At 40.1% G+C, this 23,622-nt stretch overlaps 1 protein-coding gene and 3 non-coding genes across 4 annotated transcripts in view; 1 reads left to right on the forward strand and 3 right to left on the reverse strand.

Annotated features, from left to right (window-relative positions):
- NARF (nuclear prelamin A recognition factor) overlaps nt 1–15,070 on the forward strand; it is a 15,562-nt gene extending 492 nt beyond the window's left edge. Inside the window, exons 2-10 of the mRNA XM_010187279.1 lie at nt 590–733; nt 2,376–2,508; nt 3,775–3,909; nt 8,785–8,903; nt 9,783–9,912; nt 10,595–10,667; nt 13,288–13,425; nt 14,051–14,208; nt 14,770–15,070. Coding sequence (XP_010185581.1) covers nt 659–733; nt 2,376–2,508; nt 3,775–3,909; nt 8,785–8,903; nt 9,783–9,912; nt 10,595–10,667; nt 13,288–13,425; nt 14,051–14,208; nt 14,770–15,011 — 1,203 coding nt within the window. The 5' untranslated portion in view covers nt 590–658 and the 3' untranslated portion in view covers nt 15,012–15,070. The remainder of the gene's footprint in view (nt 1–589; nt 734–2,375; nt 2,509–3,774; nt 3,910–8,784; nt 8,904–9,782; nt 9,913–10,594; nt 10,668–13,287; nt 13,426–14,050; nt 14,209–14,769) is intronic.
- A 4,516-nt stretch (nt 15,071–19,586) lies between these two features.
- On the reverse strand, nt 19,587–19,658 carry TRNAQ-UUG. Its single transcript has one exon. It is a non-coding gene; the product is annotated as a tRNA-Gln (tRNA).
- Nucleotides 19,659–20,285: 627 nt separating this feature from the next.
- On the reverse strand, nt 20,286–20,357 carry TRNAQ-CUG. The gene has a single exon. It is a non-coding gene; the product is annotated as a tRNA-Gln (tRNA).
- Nucleotides 20,358–21,521: 1,164 nt separating this feature from the next.
- On the reverse strand, nt 21,522–21,593 carry TRNAM-CAU. Its single transcript has one exon. It is a non-coding gene; the product is annotated as a tRNA-Met (tRNA).
- Between the last annotated feature and the right edge of the window lie 2,029 nt (nt 21,594–23,622).

Here is a 23,622-nt window from a genome sequence, read left to right on the forward strand (position 1 = left end):
ATGGGTTCTTAATTGGGGGATTTCTGTTTATTTTTTTTGCAAGTGAACTGGTTTTGTTGCACTTCTGTCCAAGTGTTCCTTCTTCCCACAGATGAGCTGCCAACCATATTGCAGCCAGAAGTGTGACGCTCTTGATCTATGGTCAATGTACTTGTAGGACTGTGTTCTGTTTGTTGTACCTCATGGTAAAAAGCCAAAGCCATCTTGCTGTTAGGCATCTGGTTATTAAAGAGGTTTAATAGTTCAAGTAAAAGTTTTCTCAGTGACTTGATAAGTTGATGGGGACCGTCAGCTCTGAAACGTGATGCAAATCAAGTTACTAGAACATGGACTACAGGCCTAAATTTAGATGTGTGTTTACATGTAAACATTTTGCAGTTTCACAGTAATAATAGGAGCAGAGCCATTTAAGAAGGGTGGAACAAATGATTTTGATTCCTTCTAAATAATTTTGGATGTTATGCTGATGTCCTGGTTTGTCTTCTCTTAAAGCAAACAGTGGGAGCATGTTTGCTTTTCAGCTGGACCATTGCAGAGGTCTTGAGAATTGGTCAGTCATTATTAAGTGTTATCTTTTTTCCCCCTCCAGAAAAATGAATTTCATACATTGGCTAATGCTAAAATACTCCTTAGCGACTGCCTAGCTTGTGACAACTGTATGACATCAGAAGAAGGAGCCAGAGTTTTCCAGCAGAATCAGAAGGAGCTCTTTCGTATTCTTAACCTTAATAAGGTAAAGTGACACAAACAATAACACACTGATTTCTGTGAGGAGGAAATTACAGAATGACTAAGCATCTGGGTTTCCCATGGCAGATAATGTGAAGATTTGTCAAGATATAATTTGTCCAAAGAGGAAGTGAAAACTTCAGGCAAGATGAACATTACTTAAAGTAATTTTACACTAGAGATGCAGGATCATGGCACTTTTAAATGCTGGAGAAAAGCTGCTGCACCTGCAGAAGTAAAGTTTTTGGAAAACATAACTACCTCATTACTGTAATAACAAATGGGTCTGTGGCTCAGTACTCATACCTTCATTACTAGGACTGTTCCGGATGGTTTTGGTGCCACTGTATCCACATAATACGACGTTACCAAGGCATGTTTTTGAAAGTAAAATTGTTTTTAATGTATATTCAAGCTGACTATAATTGAACAGAATTTTTGTCTTAAGTTCTCAAGAAAACTCACAAATATGTTCTATTGCTGTCTTATTTTCTGTTGAGGTCTGGATTTCCAGGAAGCTAGGTGCTATATATGGTGCTCAGATCTTTAGATGTTGATACTGAATTAATTATTTTAGTTCTGTTCCAGACTTGTGTGTCCTTACTTGGTATGCTAAAGCTACCAGAATTGATGCTTTTTCTTAATTTGTACATAAATGTCATAAATAAGAGGTTTCATTACATAGTTTAACTCTCCATACAGTATGATGATGTTGTACATGAGAAAAAGAGAATAAAAGGTGAGGGGGAAATCTTTTGGATCACCTGGGTCGTATCAAGAGAGCCTCAAGTCTGCGACAGGGAAGCAGCCAGATACCATGATCAGAACTTCAGGAGTCCAAAAGAGGACAGTGAGCAAGAGAGGCAGTCAGTTAGCTCTACTCGAAGAGTCATTGTACATCACTGAGGGTGTCCAAGTAGGGTGTGTGGTCTCTAACCTTTTCAGAGTGAGACTTGCCTGTGGCATAGTCTAAGTTTGTCTTCCATAGGTTCCACTGGCATGGAAAGCATCTCTACTAAACACAAGATTTATCTTCAAATAAATGTCTCAGTCATTGGATTTTTACAATTGCACACCACCTTGGGTATTTTCAAAGGGTTCTTCAGTGCCTACAGACACAGATTTGTTGAGGGTCTTCTCTTGCTAGTTTCCCTCAACAGGTTCAATGATAGAGGCACAGGAGCCTTACAGAGGTTCAGGTCTGGAATTTGCTGGGTTGTAACTTCAAATGCTTCTGTAAACAGTGTATCTGTTTATTAGTGTTTAAACATACAGCTTTTTTTGCATTTGCTTTGATGTTTCATATTGCTGGAGCAATATGGAGCTTCATATTGAATGTCTCTTAACTTTTCTTATGCCTTGAAGAGACCAAGCACAGAATTATCCTGGGAGGGATGAATTTCCCTGAGTTATGTAAGAGAAGTATCTACAGATGATTAGCGATGAGGGCTGACAGGATCAGAGGAACTGCCTGTCCTGCCTTCAGGAAGCTTGGTAGTTGTTTCCTAGGAGTTTTAATGATATGGCCCATTGAAACGTGGGACATTGAGGAATAACTCCAGGAGTGGAAAAGGAAAGGAAAGTAGGGGACCTTACCCTGTTGTAATTACATGCCTTGTTTTCTTTGTTTTTGTTTTGTTTACCAGAAATGTGATACCTCAAAACACAAAGTGTTGGCAGTATCTGTATGCCCTCAGTCATTGCCTTATTTTGCTGCTAAATTCAATCTCTCTGTGAATGATGCAGCCAAGAGACTCTGTGGTTTCCTCAAAAGTCTTGGTAAGTTTGGGTTTGTTATGATGGTGGAGCAGAAAGAGGAGATGATTTTAGGTTTTTGCTTCCTCAGTAGAATTTTGTTTTGCAGTCATAAAGTACCATTGCACAATGTAGTTTAGAGTTTGAAATATGCACTCTGTGCTATTAATGATGGGGCACCAGTGTGACATACACCAGTTTCAGAAATGGGTTTGAGACATGATCCTGTTGACAGTAAAGGTCACAGAATAGAACGCCATTATAGAGCTATCTTCAAAACCTTCACTACCAAGAAGGCAGTTTGGATTTGGTCATGAGCTTCAATAACATTTCCCCTTATTCTGTAACTTGAGGGAGGAAGAAATTATTTTCCTAAATGCCTTTCAGTCCTTTTGACACATCGTATCCCTAAAAGATTCTCAGTTCAGGGTTTTTTTTTTCCTGTAATTTGAAATGATATGCAAGAACTGTTGTATCTGCCTATTTTATGTTAAAGCTGTATTGCCTTTGCTCTTCATACTATATATATAAATTTTATTTAAAGACAACCCAGCACTTTACATCTGGGGGGGGGTTATGTACTTGAGGGAGGAAGAAAAAGGACAGTAATAAACCTACAAATTGTTTCCCTCCGTATATATATAACTGTTTTCATAATTTTTATGCATTTCTGTATTGACTGTATTAATCTAAAAGGAATGCTAAGTTCTGGTGGGCCCCAGTTTTCTTAGAATGTGTTAATTATCTATGCGTCCCTTGCTGCAGGGACGTGCCCAATATTACGTAGGTGTGTAGGGAGTGTGTTGCTCAGCAGGCAGGCAGCAGGTCTGTGCTGTGTTGGTGATATGCTTCTGTACCTTTACAGCCAAATTCAGCCTCTTAGCTGGACATATTTCTTATCGATAATGATATGTGACTTTAGCATGTTGTGAAAAAAAATGCTCCTTGTCAAGAGTCATTGCATATTTCAGGAGTCATGAGATCCTGTTCAGTTAAACAAAAAGCAAACATAGGTTGATTGGCAAGCTTCTCCTGAGGAAGCCGACAACTATTTGAAGTGTTGGCAGTCAGCGTTAGCAAGTTGGTGATCCTTTTAAATTTATGACATAGAAGATAGCTTTTCAATGTATGGCTTTTATTTTTGACTCTACTGTTTGCGAAAATTTGGAGAGGGGAAAGATTATATCCGTTGACCTTCTAAGATTTTCCATAGACCTGCAACCTGAAAAGAAGCCAGCGAGATGGAAAACATTCCAGTAATTCACTTTTCTTTACTGCTTTCTTTCATAGGGGTGCATTATGTATTTGACACCACTATAGCTGCTGATTTCAGTATCCTGGAGAGCCAGAGGGAATTTGTGCAGCGGTATCAACGGAGGAACCAGGAGGAGCATGCCTTACCAATGTTTGCCTCTGCTTGCCCTGGTGAGAACTGATTTCTCCAACCTTCCTGCACTGCAGCCTCGTCTCACTGGAAGTACCAAAGAACTAAGGAAAGGGCAGTTTCATTTGGGAGCCTTATATAACTTAGAGTATTTTGGGTGAGATACACCGATACTGCACACAGTACTTGTTACCAGTACCTCTGATCATCCTTAGTGTGTTGCAGTGCACTGCTAGATGGGCCTGTTCCTCACAGGCTGTTGGGAGAGCAGAATTTGTTTCCATCAAGCATCACCAGCTTTCCCATGTCTAAGTGAGGTGCCACAGCCATAAATGTGAACCATGCAGACAAGGAACAGGTGCGATTGTGCTGGATAAGGTGTATGCTAATTCAGTGCACGGCCTTACGCAGTCAGATACAAAGGTTGCAATAAATTCCCTATCTGCATCTTACAGTTGTCTTCTGTTGGAGCTCTGTAAAAGGTGAGGAGTGTAAATTCTTTTCAAAGAAACCAACCACTTTGCTGTAGTCCACAGCCTTCGATAATGCAAAGAACCTGAACTACTGATTTCCTGTGCTAGTGTTTATAAGTGGTATTTATTAGTCAGTTATATTTATCATCACTTCTATAAAAGCAGCATATATTACATACGAATCTCTGGGTAATGAAACCGAGGTACAGAAGCACTGAGGTTTTTTGTGCTTTGTGTAAGACTTTAGGATAAATGAGTCAGAACTGGAACTCAGGAGTTAGTGGCTGCTCGTTGTGTGTCTGCACCACAAAGTTTAACATGGTGTTTCCTTATTGAAAAGAATCTTTAAGGAACTTTGCAAATTAAAATAAATAAACCACAACCTCTGTTATCTTAAGCAAAGTTTTGAACTTGCCACTTAAGCCTAGAGGACAGTAGCAAGTGACATTACTCTTAATGAGTGTGAGATGTTGTCTAACATTTATAATTCCCACTCAAAACGTCACAGACTTAACTCACTAAATGTCTCAGTTCTGAGAATTTTGCACCTGAGAACTTGTTTGTTATGAACAGAACCTGTACTTATCCCAACTGAAAAGATGTAGAAAGTTAGTCATTGTTTACTTTTCCCATTTGTTAGGACACCATCGTTTCAGTTTAATTATGATAATTCACATTTGTAACCAAGTATCAAAAAGGGGGTATAAGTAACTCCAACCCAACTCCTTCCTAGTAAGTTCGTGGTGTTGCTTTTCAAAAGGCCAACAAAAATACAGAAATACTTCTTTTTAGCTTTGTAATAACTTAAGTGGATTGCATTCTTTAAAGAAATGTTACAAGAGAGCGAGTTAAAAGTATGTGTTTTGTGATCCTCAGAATCTGCTGTTGCCATTGATTTAAAGTCTAAATACTGCCGTTTGAATGGTAATTGTACTTCTGTTTGGTCTGTGTATTCTGTAGTGGAAGTATCTGGGTTACACTTTGGGAACTACATATATAGAGAGAGACAAAGAGAGAGAGAATAAGTGACTTATCCTGTTCCTGTTATCTTAGTATTGCCTCCTATCTTCAGAAGCAGACATACTGATGTGGGTCATTTCATGTAAAACCTGTGAAACTGAAATAATCCCTTATTACTTAGGTTTGTCTTGTTGTACATGGCTTATTTAAAATTCAAAACCTGAGGATTTATTTTAGAACTTCTGAGATAATTTTAATTTTTCTTCATCTAGAAACAGAGCTCAGATTATCTGCTGCTTTCATTGGAAATATTTAAAAATAGTTAATGGAGCACTTTTCTTGTCCTGTCTGCTCTACAAAAGACTGTTTCTGTTTTTGTTGCTAGTTATGGTGTCAGCTATCTGCTGTGGTATAGTTGTTAGCAGAAGCATGGGTGCTTTCCATTTTTGGAAAACCGAACTGAAATATCACTGTAATCCCATTCTGAAACCATATGGTATTTCATTGCCACTGACAGCAATGACAGAAAGCAAAATCATCAGTCATCTTTGAAGTAAGGTTGTTTGCTCTGTTTCCTGAGTTTTTTAATTGTCTGGGTGCATTTTCTGTTCCTCATTCCCCTTCCTCTCTCTACCCCTAGATGACATAAGCTTGCCCCAGAAATGCTGTCTACTGGATGTGTTTATCAGAAAATGTTTTTTATGTAGCTCTGTAGATACAAGGTCAATGTGAACTCAAGTGTTACTGCTTTACTATTTTTTTTTCTTGATCTTTGGGTGTAACTTTCCACAGAAATACCACCCTCTGCAGGAGTGGTCTGTGGTGTAGAATCTACCATGAGCAAAAAAGCATAGCCTATGTAGTCCCAGAACTTGATAAAAGGGCATTTTATTTTCTGTCTTAATTGTTCTTATCTCCTGCTGCTGCTCTCTTAAGAGAGATAATTTTGGGTTGGTTTGTTGGTTTGTCTGTTTGTTTCCTGTTGAAAGTACAAGTGTAACTACTGATTGTGTATGTAATATTGCAGAAATCATCAGTTCTCTTCCTTAATTTACCAAACTGCTAAGCAACGTGAAGCACGTGCTCTGAGAATTAGTCAGCATTTTTAATGCATTGCCAACCTCTGCAAACTCCTAGAACAGGTCAGCTGCATAAACAGGAAGAGCATAACTACTGAGGATTCAAGTGCTATTGCCCCAGTCAGCTAAACTAATTTCCTTTTGCAGGAATGAGGTTTTAGAGTAGTGCAAGTTTTCTTAGTTTCTCTGCACTTAATACTGATGCACAGATATTTATAGTGTGCATCTTTGTGATCCGCTCCTGGTGAACCATTAAAAATAATATGTTCTGAAGTACATGTGTAAGAATTTATACAGTGATTCGCAGGGGTTTCTTCTTGGTCTCTGATGCTACCACAAGCCAACAATTGGCCAAGAACCTGAATGAATTTGTGAAGGGTATAGGTTTGTGTGGGTACAAGTGTACACTGATGTAAGAACTGGGTATCTCAGACTTTCTGTAGCTGTGGCTCTGGAATTCAGCCCTGTTGATGAGTGAGTGGGTGGAAACAAGTGCAGACAAATGCCTTGTGTTGCTCATTTCACCAAGGCTACTTTTATAATTAAACAATGACTGATGGTCACTGTGGAGCTGGAACTCCTAGACACTTGTTCTGTCTGCTGCCAGGACAGAAACAATTTGAGGAGTTGCTTTGGGCAATATCTGCCAGAAGCCTCTTGGGATTTAGTGAGATTTCCTTGCAGTTTGTGACTACAATATCTAAAACACTCTAGTTCTGAAAACTAGCCTCCTAGCAGGAGTACTGTGGTGATTAATGGTAATCGTAGTTGCAGTATAAGAGAAGGACTTTCCAGAAATATTGCTAAAGTATGAGGCAGAATGTTCTTAAAAACTGTCCTTTCTTTCTTTGAAGCGGTTTTTGTTCTATTTGATGGCACTTGAGACTAAAGCCATTTAAGAAATAGGATATACTTATACAGATTATGCTAATACAACCTTTGTACCAAGCACCAAGAAATTAAGTCCTTTGTTGCAGGTCATATCTCAGACTTAAAGTCTCAGTTGAAGCTGGACATTAGCAAACTTCCTATTCAGAATCTGGCAATTCAGCGCAGTCCTGACATGTAAATCTATTGTCCCTAGCTTTTTCTACAACAGAAATGAGTGCTTGTTGAAGATGATGTATGTCTTGAGATTTTTCCATGGAGTCCAGTGTCTGTCAATCTTGAGGTCTGTAGTTAAACAAGAATTGGGGATATTAAACAGCTGGAGGATCCTCATGTTTCCCTAGTACGTACACTTTCTCATCTTCATCAGTATTATGTTATTACACTGGGAAAACCACTTCTCTGCCATCGAGAGGCAAACTGTCTGAACACCACCTTCTAGTTCTGTGCTGTTGTTGGCCTTTGTGGCAGTGGTCTGACTTACACATACCAATAAACACCTGGTAACATTTTTATTTCAAGCTTAAGAATTAACCTACACATTTTTCCTCTCCTAGGCAGCCTGTACTTAACAGCAATTTTTCTCTTTTATGTAAACACTGATCTGTTTGAAGTTAAAAGACTTAAGCGTAATGCTTTTTCACTGTTTCTTAGCACTAAAAGCAACACACTTCCTTAGAAGGCTGGGTCTAGCACTTCTGCACAACTTGGGTATCTGATTCTCAGTTCACGTAGATGAAGAAACAAGTTCTGAATCCTTGTGGCGAAAGATGCTGGGCTGTTGTTTTCAGTAAGAGTTACAGTGCCTAAGAAAGAACTGCACACCCTAAATATCTGCTCATTTGTCAGTTCCTGTTCTAGAAAGCGGGGAATAATAGAACTGCTCTGGATATTGGGAGGTGAACTCTTGAGTAAGAATGTAAAATACGGAGAGATTTCAGTTGATGACTGTGTGTGTGTGTGTGTGTTTCTAAAGAAGGTGTGGCTACTCGAACAATAGTAAAAGAAGCCTTTTTTTTTTCCAGGCTTAATCCATGTGCATCTTGTGATAATGCTTTCATGTGACTCTTCTGTTGCAGAGGAGGCAAGCTGGGTGCATGGATATTAAATCTCAGGAAACAGGAGGTTACAGTTAAGCAGCTGAACAGAGTATACTTGTAGTAGTATCTGGTGATCCAGGAGTCTGGAAAGTCAGCTTACTCTTTGTTAGCTGTGATCCTGTTTTTTCTGCTCTGTTAAATCTGTGCATTAGGAAAGGTGTAATAGGTCCTGACATTCACTGTGGCTTCTAGGTCTAGAATTAATGATACAGTGAATTATTGATAGCCAACTGTAAAGCATTATTAACAGAGCCTTGAGCTTTCCTGCAGTTCCCAAGGTGGGGACTTTCAGTCTACACAGAAATGTCTTACATACTGTGAAGGGATCTTAATTTTTCAGAGCTGTTCTGTAACTGCTGTCACTTTGCCATCCTGATGTGCCACTGCGCTGTCCAACTGATTTTCTGTCGTTCTAGGTTGGATCCGGTATGCGGAAAGGGTACTTACCAATCTTGTGACCTCTCACATTTGCACTGCAAAGTCTCCACAGCAGATCATGGGCTCCCTGGTGAAGGGCTACTTTGCCAGGCAGCAGGTAAGTAATTCTGATTAACTTTTACCTTTATAATCTTCTAAACAGGTGGGTTAGTAGGTTTTGATACTGAAATATGTCTTAGTGTATTATAAAGTGATAAAGCATCTTCTTGAATTGTTTGTTCTTGACTTGAAGAATAAGTGGTGCTCTGCTGCTATACAAGTGCCCATGATAAGAAGAATGTACAAAGAACCTCATTTCACGCAGTGCAGTGTGAGGCGGCAGCAATCCTTGCACTCCCAGTGCAACATGGATTTAGATATTGATGTATAAAATTAAATTCAGGGTAGCTAAAGAGATTCTTGTTAAATGCTGCCTGTGTAGTTCTGTAGCACAGCCAAAACAGGAGCAGAGGAGAATAATGTAGAAATTGCCCTGTTGTCTGGGATCAGTAAAAGCACTCTATCCTAGAAACCTTTTTATCTTCAGAGTTTTCTATGTTGAATAAAGTTAATACCCATTTTATGTATCGTACTTAAATTTAACTGCATCCACGTTATACAGGAAAGTATTGCTGTCTCCATGTAGAGAAATACTGATGGACTTGAGGAGTCTGAAGGTGAATGAGTGACAGCTAGAAAACACAATTCTGATGCCCTGACTTGCATGCACTTTCTAAGGCAATCAAAAGCTGCAGAAATTGTGGTCTGAAGAAATAAGTTTCAGCCAGAAGACTGACTTTGGATGTTTGTTGCTGATGCTTTGTGACTTCTGGCAAATCACTTTATCTGTGTGTGTCAGTCTTTAAATTTAATTGCTAGAGATTGATTACTAGTATTACCTGCATAGAGTTTATGATGCTGTTTTTGTTCTTATCATCCTTGAAGCTTTCTTTTACTCTTCATGGAGTTCACATGTGCTCTCTTCTGTGTTCCACAGAACTTGTCTCCTGATAAAATTTTCCACATAATTGTGGCACCTTGTTACGACAAAAAACTGGAAGCCTTGCGGGAAGACTTCTACACTGCCTTGTATAATTCGCAAGAGGTTGATTGTGTTCTGACATCAGGTTAAATCTTATTTAATCTTACTATTTATAAAGATATAAGTGAATTGCCATTGTTAGAGTAGCCTTTATGCCGTACTTTGCTTTTTTAAAGTCTGGTTTATTTGTAAGGTTGGCTTTTTTTTTCTGCTTTAAAAATGGGTACAGGATTTTGTGCTACTGGTCGTATAGTACAGGGAAGGCAAAGGGAAAAATACTTCCCTTCTAAGTTGGTATTCATCTGAAAACAAGATTCAAATACTTGTTTTTGTCAGTCTCTTGAGAAAGATGAGAGTTGCACAAATGAATATTAAAAATCACTGTCTTCTTTGTCTATGGCCATAAATTAATCTCCACTGGGATCATTCATAACATTGCAAATGTATGGCACCAGTGGCTTTTTCGTGTGGCTCTTGTCCTTAGGCTTAATGTCCAAACTCCCTTTTCCCCTGCTGTGTAGAAACAGCTTTGAAACTTCACCTGACAGGCTAAGGATAGCATTATGCAAAGTCTGGAGCAAGCTCAGGGCCCTTTTTTTGGGGGCTGGAAGTGTCAGGCTTCTCGGTTACTGGAGGAAACTGACTCTAATAAGAACTGGAGAATGACTGTAAGCACATAAAGATGTTGGGATAGTGATCTCTTAAACAGGCACAGCATGTACATTTTGCTTTGTGTTGAAAGTAAAATGTCCTATGTTTTTCTACAGGTGAAATTGTACAAATAATGGAACAGAAAAATCTGTCTATGAAAGATGTGACTGAAGTAGCTGTAGATAGTTTGTAAGTAGTTTTGTTGTGGATTGCTTCCTTAATTACATGACAAATGACAATACCTTTTAGCATATTCAACATAAATGTAAAACTTCTCCAAGAAATGTTTTTAAAGAAAAAAAATCTGCATCAAAGTCTGATTATACTAAAGCCTCATGCTTTATATAGCGGTCAAAACCCCCTAAAGTAGTCTCTCAGATGTTTATTGCTATATATATATAAGAAATACAAAACAGATACTATAAAACTGTATATCCTGTTTAAATACAAAGCAGATAATTTGTGGTAATGACCCCTATCTAGTGACTCCTTTAAAGTTTATGATTTTTGAAGATTTGTGTAGCTCCTCATTTATATTTTAATGCAGTAATAGTAGATTTGACTATATCAAGTTCAGGACTTGCTAGCAAGTGTGACTGTCCCAAGGTGCTGACCCATTCAGAGCTCTCCTACGGTTGAGCTTGCACAAAGCTGAACCGTCTCATCTGCTTCCCTCCGACTGTCTGGCCTCACACAAAGATGCTGGGATGCAATCAGGGGTTGACCATCTGTTCTGTGCTTTCCTCTCATTCAGAGCAGCATCTTGACAGTAAATTTCCACTTCCCCTAATATGTGCATGTAGAATTGATAAAGTAGCACCCTTTCAGGATATTAATTATTTTTTAACCTGGACAGAGCAGTTTTCAAGATTAGGTGAAATTAAAAGATGCTTTGAATGAAGTGTACTAGATGAAAATCACACAAAGCATTGAAGAGATTTTGTTTACTCCCTGTATGACTGGCTCAGACAGCAGCATGCGTGTTGTTTTAATTCTCAGGCTGGGTTACAAAGGCTGGTCTTAATCCTTGCTGATCTTTGTTCAAGTGTGACAGATGTTACTTGGTATCTTTCCAAAGTGGTGGTAGTGGAGCAATAAACATGCTTTCTTGCACAAAACAGAAAGCTTTAGAATTTTTTTAAAATCCTTTTTACTTTGTTAGTATCCAGCTTGGACCTCACCTAGGCTAGAGAGATTTAGGTGACACAGTGGTAACAGTTTCAGAGCTGTGTTTATAGTGTACTTCCTATGATTAATTCTACCAGAGATTGCTATGCAGAATGAGAATTACATAAATAAAGTTATTACAGACATGATCATGTGGAGATGGTAATTTATTTCTTAATCAGCCTGTGCAATGACATCACAAGCTCTTACTCAGAATATACCTCTTTTATCGGATCGGTTTTTGTTGGAAAATAATGTTAATTTTTTAAACTACTAATCTGATAATACTGGTTCAAGCTCTGAGACCTGATAACAAAAATTTTTGTTCTTCTGGGGTCTTAAAAGTGGATTTTGCAGAGAAATTTATATAAATTGAATTCTTCCTCTTAAGACAAGTTCAAGCACAGCAGCAATTTGTGATTAAGTGCTTGGTATTAAGGGTCATGTGAACAAAGTAACTCGTGTTTGAGTTCTCAACTCACTTCTGTAGCTAGAGAATGCTAACAAATACTAACTGGCTATTAGGAGACATTACCATGAAACAAAACCACCCATGGTTATTTAAAAAAAAAAAGTTGCAGTAGGTCTTCAGTAAATGTGATCGCATGGCATAGAGGGGACAGACATACAAATTTTTAAACTTAAGCTCTTTAGTGATTAAAATATTTCCCTGTCATGATTACAACTTCAGCATTTTTTGTTACTAAGGTGTTTGCTGTGATAATTTTCACTTTGGTTTTGTGGGTGAATGCTGTGCTCAGACTGCTGCTTAGGCAAGAGCCTGCAGCACAGGCCAGGAAAGGTCATGTCTGGCTGTTCTGGGAAGAATGTACTTAGACTGTATCTAGAGAAGCTTATACAGGTAAGCGCAAAGGACGTAATCTGTCCATTCACTAATATGAAGACGAATATCTCTTCCTGAAACTAGCATTACCACTCACCCCAGTCAATTTCTGCTTTGCCAGAAAGGAATGTGACCCTGCAGAGCTGCTGCCTGGCGATAGCCAGCACACATCCCAGCATAGTTCATACTACCGTGCTCCGTTTTTAATTGAGACATGGGTGAACCTCTAGGCAAATGCTATGCCTATTGGATATCATCTCACTGATTTTTCTTTCCTGAGCTATAGTGTAGCACTTCTCTTACAGAGGCAGTGTTTTAGCCTGGTGAAACTGCACTGATTTGGTGTTATTTTAGTGGCAGTGTTATAAACTGTGACAGACAATTCCTGGAGCAGGAGAGTTGTCTGTGAGCAAAGACATGTACTGATGAAGTACTTTTATATTCCAGCAGGCTAAAAACAATTTTATTTTTTCCCTAAAAAAATGTCTCCTAAGTAGTGAAGAGCTATTAACCAAGTCTGAGGCTGTGCCAAATGTGTATTCTTATAAATTACTGTTGCCCAAGGTTTCTGAAGAGGAAATCCCTGCATCCTTTTATTTTTTTTTCTTTTCTACCAGCTTACTGCTGTCCTAAATAGTTTAAATTTTTTTAAGTTGTAATAAATAAAAATGTTAATATGTTCTCACTTGTGGCTATAAAACCTTTAGGGGCAGGGAGGATACAGAGAAGGGGAAAAACTTTTTTTGAAGTGAAGGAATGAAATCTTTGAATTGATCTTTCTTTCTATTGCTTTCTAAGGTTTGATGATATAAAGGAGGGAGAGGTAGTAAGGCATGATGGCAAGAGATCTGATGGTTACCTGGAGCACATTTTTAAACATGCTGCAAAGGAGCTTTTTGGCATGGATGTCAAAGAAATCACGTATAAAGCATTAAAGTAAGTCAGAGTTTTGTATCCTTGTTATGTATGATGGGCTAGTTAGAATAGAACAGGATAATTTCAGTTGGAAGGGACCTACAATGATCATCTAGTCCAACAGCCTGACCACTTCACTGCTGACCAGAAGTTAAAAAATGTTATTAAGGGCATTGTCCAAATGCCTCTTAAACATTGACAGGCTTGGGGCATTGACCACCTCTCTAGGAAGCCTGTTCCAGTGTTTGACCACCCTCTTGGTAAAGAAGTGGTTCCTAATGTCCTGTCTGAAGCTCCTCTGGCTTACTTGGTGCTACAGTGAACCCTAATGTAGTTATTGGTTAGCTGGCTCGTTTGCTGATAGGCAGTTACATGTTATAAACCGGTTAATTTATTGCTGTGACATAGTTACTGCTAGCTTTAATTTTATTAATAGCTTACCTACCATTAAAAGTTAAACATAATTCTGTTCTAAAAATTCCACTTCAACTTCTGTGTAACTCAGTTCAGAAACTGTTAAGAGTTCGCCTTAATCTCAGTGTTACACTTACTCAGATGCTCTGAAGAGAACAGAACACAAACCGAGACAGCTGGATCATCCTTTGGTAATGCTGGCTCTTCAGATGTTCTCTGGGTATCTTTACAGGAACAAGGACTTCCAAGAAGTTACCCTTGAAAAGGATGGTGAGACAGTGCTACGTTTTGCAGCAGCTTATGGCTTTAGAAATATCCAAAACATGGTTCTGAAGTTGAAAAAAGGAAAGTTTTTATACCATTTTGTAGAAGTCCTTGCCTGCCCAGGAGGTAAGAGTAATTGTGGATCTACAGTTGTTCCACACACACACCTTGAATCTCAAAGGGAAGCTGTTGTACAGGCAGGCACTTAACTTCATTTGCTCTTAATTCTCTTCTTAGTAATCTAAAATGCTTAATGGTCTAGAACACCAATTACATGTGCAGGGTTGGCTCAGAAATTGATTGGATTTTCTAAAATTAACCAGTGTTACTTGTTTTCCTCTGACCTATAAATAAGCGACAGCATGGCTCTTATGATTATTTCAAATCTCAGAGGAAATACTCTGAAATGGTGGTTGTCAAGGGCAAGAAAAGACAAGAAACTTAATTAAGAGAGACAATGGAGAAGGCAGAGAAAGATTAATACAGAAACCTCATTTACATTAAGATGTTGGTATTGGAGTAACTTTAAGTAAATACAAATTCTAACAGCATGGGGCGTAGTTTATGTCCAGAGACCACTTTTTTCCTTAGAGAAGTATGAAAAAATTCCAAGTTAATACAAGCTTTCTCTTCATACCAAATCTCCATCACCCTTGTGGATTTTTTTTTTTCTTTCTTCCTCCTAAGGGTGCCTAAATGGAAAAGGTCAGACACAAAGTGAAGATGGAAAACCAGACAAAGCACTGCTTAACCAGATGGAAGAAGTGTATGCTGCAATACCTGTTAGGCTTCCAGAAACCAATGTGCATGTCCAGAAGATGTACCAGGACTGGCTGGAAGGCATGGACTCTAAGAAGGTCCACGAAACTTTGCATACCAAATACAGTGCAGTAAATCAAACAGCAAGCAATCTGGATATCAAATGGTAATAAATCAAACTTGCAAAAGATTAGGTTAGTTACAAATTCAGCACTGGAAACATTCTATGCAATCGCAGATGCTATGCACTAGCCGCGTGTATGAATGAGACGCTTCCTAATTGTGGATTATTATTTGTGAAAAACCATTGCTTTTGAAAAACAGAAGTCTCTGAAAGCTCTGGTTCCTGTCGTTGTCATTTTAACTTTACTGTGTGTTTTGGCATGTGTGTATAATGGATTTTTTTTTTTCATTTTCAAAAATGTGATCCTGCAAGGTACGTAAGGCCTTTCTGCTAGGGGCAGGGAGTGACATTCCTGATGAAGTTACTCCCTTCACAAAATGGGCTCTCCAAGAAGGCAAAATTATTTTACTCCTAGGTATACAATCCCTTTCATCATGGGAAAACAATCATTAATTTCAGTATTGTTGCAGTTGTTGCGAAGTAACTTGGGATTTACTTGCCTTGTTAACAAAAAAAAACCTTTATAGGGACAAATGTATATATGGAGAAGAGTAATGAATTTATGTATGCTTTTTATCCAGATTTTAACAGAAATTAGTCAGCTCTAACCTAGAGTCACCATTCCTTACTGATGTAATATTTTACAAAGAACAGGATGCTTCATATAAACTGAACTTGAGAAACTAATGCTAAATGGTTATAATGCAATCCCTCACTGAAAAGAGTTCCAAATAGGTTTGGTTGGTACAAAAAGAAAACTTTTTCCTTTTGTTTTCTTAGAAACTTGCAGCTAGAAGGAGTGGTGCTGCTTGCTTTGTCTGGCCTCTTTATGAGAGTGAAACGTGTATGTGCTGTGACGTGAGCACATGCGTACTGCAGCTTTGCTAAGGTTGCTGAAACAGACTTGCAGCACTTTCATTCTCTGTATTTCGGTACACAGAGTACCAGGTTGTTCTTTCATTTCTCTCCATGTTGACAGGCTTCTGTAAAGGTAACTTCATGGAGTGCCTCTGAAAAAAATACTTAGCAATGCCGTGTGAGCTCATCAAAGCTACTGTTCATTGGCATCAGGAATTTTGGTGCATTTTTTAATTTTTTTAAAGTATGCTGTAGAAGTCTGATTTAACAGACAAAGTGGTATTTGCATGCAAGCTTTTCTGCAACTTTTGAGTTGTTGGAGAGTGGTTCAAGAATGTGAAGAACGAAAGAAACAACTACTGCCAAACCTCTTCAGGTTCTCCTGGTAGCATCAAATTTGTTCATAATTAATGGCTGAAGCTAGCAAAGTTTCAACTTTCCTTTTCCAGGCTTTTTTAATCATTCCAGGCAGTGTTTGAATGAATATTCTTGTAAATTTCTTAATATTACAACCACTTGTATGAGTAAGGTCTAATACTATAAAAACCTGTGTGTATTTGACATCTGCATTTAACTTGAACACAGTGGATGGGATAAAGGCATCAGTGAAGTCAATGCAGGTTCTTGCAGTGGCTAAAAAAGAGGTGCAGAAGGAGAGAAAGAGACTTCAGTTTGTTACCGTAATGACAAGAGAGAATTCTCTTAATGTGAAGCTGTTGATAGAATTGCAGCTTTCAGTTGGACTTTCACCTGACAAACAAAACATTTCATTTGACAGATGTTTTCTTTCAAGTGCAAATGAATTTGATTACTGTGCACGCAATGAGATTATGCCCATAAACTAGCCTTTGTAAGTTGTTCCTTGTTGTAATAAAAACATTACACTTACGTGGTGCAATATCAGAACATCTACAGAAATCTACCTCTGTACAGGAAGGAAGTCTAGAAGTCCTGGGAAAAGACCTATGTATAGCTGAAACTTTAATAAATATTTGCTAAAGAAAGATGGTGTTGCACGAAATTTCAGACCAGATTACTTTTAGAAGCAACTTCCAACTCCTTTATGTGTTTTGGTTTGGTTTTTTTTCCTGTCATTATTTCCTAAAGAAAAAAAAAAAAAAAAGACTTGTTCTGTTTGTACAGGCACATGTTTCTATGTATATATGGTTTATAGCTTGATGGCATGTTTAAATTATATTGCTTCAGTTCTTTTGTATAGTATGCTTACTTTTTTAATGTGTGTATACCGGATGAAATGGTACCAAAAAGTTGTTTGCTTTTCTGGTGAAATCTTTGCTAAACCACACAAGAGCTGCCTTGCTGTTCTGAAAGGATACCCCGGAACTGTTCATTCAACTTGAAAAAATACTCCTGCTGCGGAGGTGGCCCTGCCGTACACGTTCTCCTTTGCCGTGATGCTTGCCTGTGGCACTGAAGAGCCTGGTTTCCCATGCTGCTGGGATGAGCCAGTAGGTGAAATAAACCTGTCTACAGTGCACTCTGCTATGCTCCTGCTGCAAGGGACATTGGTGGCTCGGTGCATAAAATAAACTTCTTCAGTTGAATCCAGCATTCTTCCATCAACTCAACTATTCTGTTGAGATAGTAGCAATGTAAAAATCTAGTGGATAATTTGTCTGCCACAGTAGTCTTTTCAGAGACAAGGAAGGCAATGTAACTGGGCAGCGTTTAGTGGCTAGGTGGAATGTATGTATTATAACTAGTGACTGATATTTGTCTTGTTTTCGTCAGCTTTTGTTTTATAAGACTTTTTGGAGTAAAACTGATCTTAAGTTTTTAAAGCCCTCTTCTTTAAAGTGCCAGTTTAAAAGAAAAAAAGTTTTTTCCCTTAACTGTAATGTCTTTCCCCCTCTACCTTCTTTCACTGAAATTTTAACACGTGTCAGAAAAAGTTGCAACTTCATATATAGTGAAATACTTGTCTAAGATTTGATTCTGGCTTTTAAATCTACAGTTGGGAAGTCTGTCATTGTTGATGTTGTGTTTCTAGCCGCGCTTCCTGAAAATACAGCATTATTTAGTTCCCTGATACGATTTTGGCAACTAATACTTTTCATTGCTACTGCCTTTTCAACAATGGGAAGAGTTCCTAGTGTGGTCACAGCCTTAGTGCTTTACTTCTCAGTTGAATGTTCTGCTGAGACAATCTTGTCTCGATTGTTTTGTTTTTTTTAAATACTAAATTGGAGGGATTGTGCAAAAGTAAGTGGAAATGCTAAATTAATTTGGAAATTGTCTAGGGGTGCTTGATACCTCGAGTTCCAGTACTTTATTCTGAGCCTGCTACAACAAGGGATACGCATTGTGACGTACTCTTGCTGTGCCTTCTCCAGTAAGTTTGCCTCAGCCGTGGCACCCTGTGTTTGTCCACAATAGTTCATGGACAGAGGTGGGCTATGCTATCACTTAGTAAAATGGATGTATCTGTATGCAGCAGTCTCAACTGGATTATATTTGGATAATGTTCAGTTACCTAAATTTTGGTGCTTTGTATTCAAATGGAGCATGACCATGAAATGTCCTAAATAAATCTTGATACTGAATTATGAACTGACTCTGTCTAACTCCGTATTAAAGCTTAGCTCTTTAAGTACACTTTGTTTTAACATAGGTGCTTGTCTGTGATAAATGGAAGGAGAAAGTTGCTGGATAGCAGCAGGAAATATAATTATGAACTAATATATTCAATCATTGCTAGGCAGATGAGCATCTACTGGCTTTAAAGCTCTCTTACCTGGGAAGAATGATGTTGCTGGATGAAGCCAATCTATGGGGGTTGACTAGTTATGCTGGAGTTTACTATATATGGTTATTTAAAACACTGGTGCATGACAAAACAGTAACGACACACACAGTTGTGGAAAGGGTGAAAATTAGCCCCAACATAGAAGAGGGAGACATTTTTTCATCAATAGGTTGTGCAAAAATTTCTTTAATACATTAAATTCCATAAATTCCTCTCAATACTTAGGACCCTAACTCACAAAAGAACTAGACCTGAAGGTGGTCTGCATTTTTTTCAAGGGATGGGAAGGAGTGGTTACTTGGCTAGAGGAAAGGAGGAGGAGCTGATCTTCAGACTGGTTAGGACAGATTTTGAGGAGGGAAACAAAAATGTTAAGATGTCCTTAGCTACTCTTGAAATGAAAAATATATAATGAGGATTTGTGTCTGCAAAGCAGAGGTAATATCCATTTAAATTGTGCAGAGTTCAACCTGTGAAATTATACCCACTCTCAAATAGTTGCATTTCTGTCCCTATCTTCCAAGTGAACAGTTGGGTCCACCTGAAAAATAATGCCCAAATTCTGCATGTTTATCTACTGAAAATTTTCCTGAGATTTTCCTCAGTGTAAATTTTTTTCCCCCTCCAAAAAGACTTAAAATACATCAACAGTAAAAAATAATGCAAGGCCTAATTAATTTGTAGTAGAACTATTTAAAAATTAAAGTGTTATTTGATCTTCTTGTCAAATGTACAGCTGTTAAGAAAATCAGGAGTACTGTGATAAAGCTGAGGTCGAGGTGAAAACTCTCTGGCATTCAGCTCCTTGGGTTTTACCCCATTTTGGACTGTGTGCACTGCTGTGCTGCCCTTTGACATTGCGGTTTGACCTTCGCTGTGAGATACCATTACATGTGCTGTCTGTGCAAAACTGCCCTTATTTAGCTTTTCTATAGGCAACGTACAGACCCAGGTTCCGATTCGCCAAAGAATCGGAAAAAGCGAGTGGAGGGCTCCAGGTTCTACCGAGATTTGAACTCGGATCGCTGGATTCAAAGTCCAGAGTGCTAACCATTACACCATAGAACCGCACGGTGGCACTCGCCTCGCGGGGCCGGAGCATCAATCGATAGCAAACAAAATCCCCGGGAAAAACCCATCTCTCCGTGGTAAAAATTCCCTTTCTTTTTCCCGTCTTAAATGACCGGCCAGGAAGTTAATGCAACCTAAATATTGATATTTATTCTGACTTTCCACAATATTCGTTGTCTTCCTGGTATAATGACGGCTGAAGTATGATTTTCCCACGAAGATGCAATGTCAGAAAGCAAACACGAACGTCAGAACATCTTGTTTCAGGTACATAAACTGAATCCTTGTACGTGTACCGGAGTTCAGCAGAATGCCTCGTGCTTCTCTAATGCATAATTTAGGATTGCATTTCCACTCCGGTTGTAGGAATAAAAAGAATTTCTTATGTTTCTGTATACTATGCTATAGTTGTCAGAAGGTACTTACCTAGCTGCAATAAATAATAAATACACAAAAAAATAACAAGGAAAAATCTGTGCTTTGCTTCCCTTTAAGTTTTTCAGGCAGCACGGCATGTCAGTAGTTTATGGCATTCCGGAAGCCCATGAAAAACACTGCGTTTCCTTTAAACTAATTTTCTATGAGAACGGCGAGTAAAGAAATTTAATCGTGAGCAAAACAGCTAGGTTCCACCGAGATTTGAACTCGGATCGCTGGATTCAGAGTCCAGAGTGCTAACCATTACACCATGGAACCGCTCCCGGGGGCTTTCTCAGCTGCTGCTATTGAGGGAAGCTTAAAATAAAAAGCTACAATAATATTCCCTTCAAGCTTTCCTTCCCTTCCAGGCATTCTGCACGTATTAATTCGATGTAAGAATTCCACTGTTCATTTATCACATTTTACAGCACTGAAAATAACCTACACTTAGAAGCACCTTAGCATTAAACAAGATCACTAAGCCATTTCTCAGATTGTGTTATTTAAAGCTTGAATATAGACTTAATACCCTGAGCACTGACTTTTACTTCGTATTTGTACACTCGTTTTGTTTCCACGCATTCTAGGCTTGCTACACTTGAGAAGAAGCAGAGACCATTGTCACAACTGCTGTTTTAGTTTGCTAGGGTTTTTCCTCTTGGTATCAATTGATCAGTGGATAGGTAACAGAACATTTCATTTAAACAGGTGAGACATGGAAAAACTGCAAATGCATGCAACGAGCTTTTTATGTGTAACTAAAGACATGGACCTGTTGGAGCAGGTCCAGAGGAGGGCCCTGGAGATGGAGAGATGGAGCACCTTCCCTATGAGGAAAGGCTGAGAGAGTTGGGGTTGTTCAGCCTGGAGAAGAGAAGGCTCCAGGCAGACCTTATTGTGGCCTTTAAATACTTAAAGGGGGCCTATAAGAAAGATGGGGACAGAATTTTTAGCAGGCCCTGTTGAAACAAGACAAGGGCTAACAGTTTTAAACTAAAAGAGGGGAGATTCAGACTAGATGTAGGAAATTATTTATGCTGAGGGTAGTGAAACACAGGCACAGGTTGCCCAGAAAGGTGGCAGATGTCCCACCCCTGGAAACATTCAGGGTCAGGCTGGATGAGGCTCTGAGCAACCTGATCTAATGGAAGACATCTCCCTGCTCATTGCAGGAGGTTGGACTAGATGGCCTTTAAAGATCCCTTCCAACCCAAACCATTCTGTGATTTTATTAAATTATCAACTTCTGTTAGATTAAAAGGTTGTAGGCACCACACCGTGGTGAATTCTGCTCTTCCTTTACTCGCACCCACCACACTACATTACGTCAAGACAATTTAGGAAAAATAACTCGTTGCAACACCGACCAAAGCCGGTCGTGCAGATGGAGACGTCGGTTCCCTCCGCAGGGTTTGAAAAACCCCACCAGAACAAAACAGTTAGCAGAGGATGGTTTCGATCCATCGACCTCTGGGTTATGGGCCCAGCACGCTTCCGCTGCGCCACTCTGCTGCTCTTGCACTACGCTGTCTCCGCCCGGCCTTTAGAGCGGGCCGCGCCTCCCGGCCTCCCCCGCCCAGCTCGGAGCAGCGCCCGGCGCCGCTCACAGAGTCACGGCCCCGACTGCGCTCCCCTCGCGCCCCCGCCCCAGGGACCCGGTAACCCTTCCCCAGCGCAAGGAAGAACATGTCCCGCTCAGCGCTCCCTACGAGTAAAGGGTTCCCTGTCAGAGCTCCTGTGTGCTTGAGGGATACTTTAAATCATTTACTTCATTTACCAGCATACTGCCACAGATAACTATTATTAAACTAATTAAAGTTAAAAACTCCGAGCTACTACCACAGAAAATAGTAATATTTCTAACTGCGATGACTGAGATCCTGCTGCCCTCAAAGTCATCCCAAAATTACCGTTTAGAAGCTAACCCTTGCCGCAGAAGCTCGCCACCCCCCTCCCCAGGCTGCTTTGTGCATATTTGCCTCTTGCAGAGAAGCCCGCCACCCCAGAGTGCTTTGCTGACATTTGCATACGGCAGGGGGGCTGCCCCACGCGTTTGCCCCCTTTGCCCCCCCCTTTTCTGTCGCCCCCCCCTCAGACCGCCCCGGTGCGATGGCTGGAAGCAGTGTGCTCGGTCTGCTCAGACAGACAGGGCTGCCCACCAGACACAAAACTCGCCCTATTCTGACCAGAACCAAGATCTGGGAGTTTAAATAACTGAGTATATAACTTCTTACTCGTGCTCGCTTCGGCAGCACATATACTAAAATTGGAACGATACAGAGAAGATTAGCATGGCCCCTGCGCAAGGATGACACGCAAATTCGTGAAGCGTTCCATATTTTTTTTCCCCTACCCTCGAATGACCCCAAGGCTTTGTTGGCTGGTCCTGAAACACACTAAACACAGCCAGAATGGCAGGGACTGCCTCCAATGTCTCCCTCCTGTCACGCTTCTGTCTTGTCAAGGCGCCCACTGACCTTAGGGCACAAGGATGGGAACTGACCTCTGGGTGGCCCCTCTGAGGACGTCGTACCTGGCATACGCCCCTCCCTGCGCTGTCTGTATGGGGCTTGTTCTTCTCAAGCTGAGATCCAGAGGCTTCAGTTATGTACAGAAGCTGGGTCTAGAAGTTTTCTTTAGCACACATGCTGAATGTAACACTAATTGTAAAATTTACTATGGTTGCTGCAAAGAAATAACTTTCAAAATCGCTGCAGGGAATTGCGTCGGGACTCAAATGATAGTATCGCCACTGGCCAGTACCTTTTTGTACTTTATCTTCTCAAGTTTTGTTTCCCGTTTCATCTGCTCTCTTCATTATCTCTTATTTTCTCTGTACATGGAATAGTGTGGATTCTGGCACAAAAGGCTCTCCTGACGCATATCACGCATTTAAATGAAAAGCATTCTCTCTTTCCCACTCCTTCTATCATTCCAGTCCACCGCCGGGTTCAGTTCTGATTCGGTTCATGCTGTCAGTGAGAAAAACCCTATCGCTCTCCACATCAACTTTGCTCACGTGTTCCGTTTTACTCCTTGTAATACTTTTTGTAAATAACTGAAGCCTCATTGAGTGAATTCGGACACAGAATAAGAACATACACCACTACTGCTGAATTATCTTGGCAGATCGGTATATTTCTTATACAACACTCGCGAAATTCCTGTCAATCATTCCTGCCTTGTCTGCCGTGGCAACTCTGCTCTTCCCTCTCTGATCCTGCTTCCCTGGAGTGAGCAGCGGTTTTGGGGAGATCCGCTTCGGGGACGGACACCACTTCCCGTCGAGCTCTGACAGCTCGGCGTGACAGAGCCCTTCCCTGCCCTGCCCCGCAACCTCGGCCCCGCCGCCTCCTCAGCCCCCTCAGCCGGCGGGCGCGGGAGAGCGGCGCTGTAGCGTCACCAGCGCCGCGCCTGCTCTCGGGTCACGTGGTGGGGGACGGGCGTGCCCCGTGAGCGCGGGAAGTGGCGGTCCGGAGGTGGGTGTTGTGGGGATTGTGTGCTCGCTGGTTCGTTCCGTCGGTAGGAAACGCGCTGGGGC

The sequence above is a fragment of the Mesitornis unicolor genome, unplaced genomic scaffold (assembly GCF_000695765.1).
Source record: "Mesitornis unicolor isolate BGI_N332 unplaced genomic scaffold, ASM69576v1 scaffold7556, whole genome shotgun sequence".
Lineage (NCBI taxonomy): Eukaryota > Metazoa > Chordata > Aves > Mesitornithiformes > Mesitornithidae > Mesitornis > Mesitornis unicolor.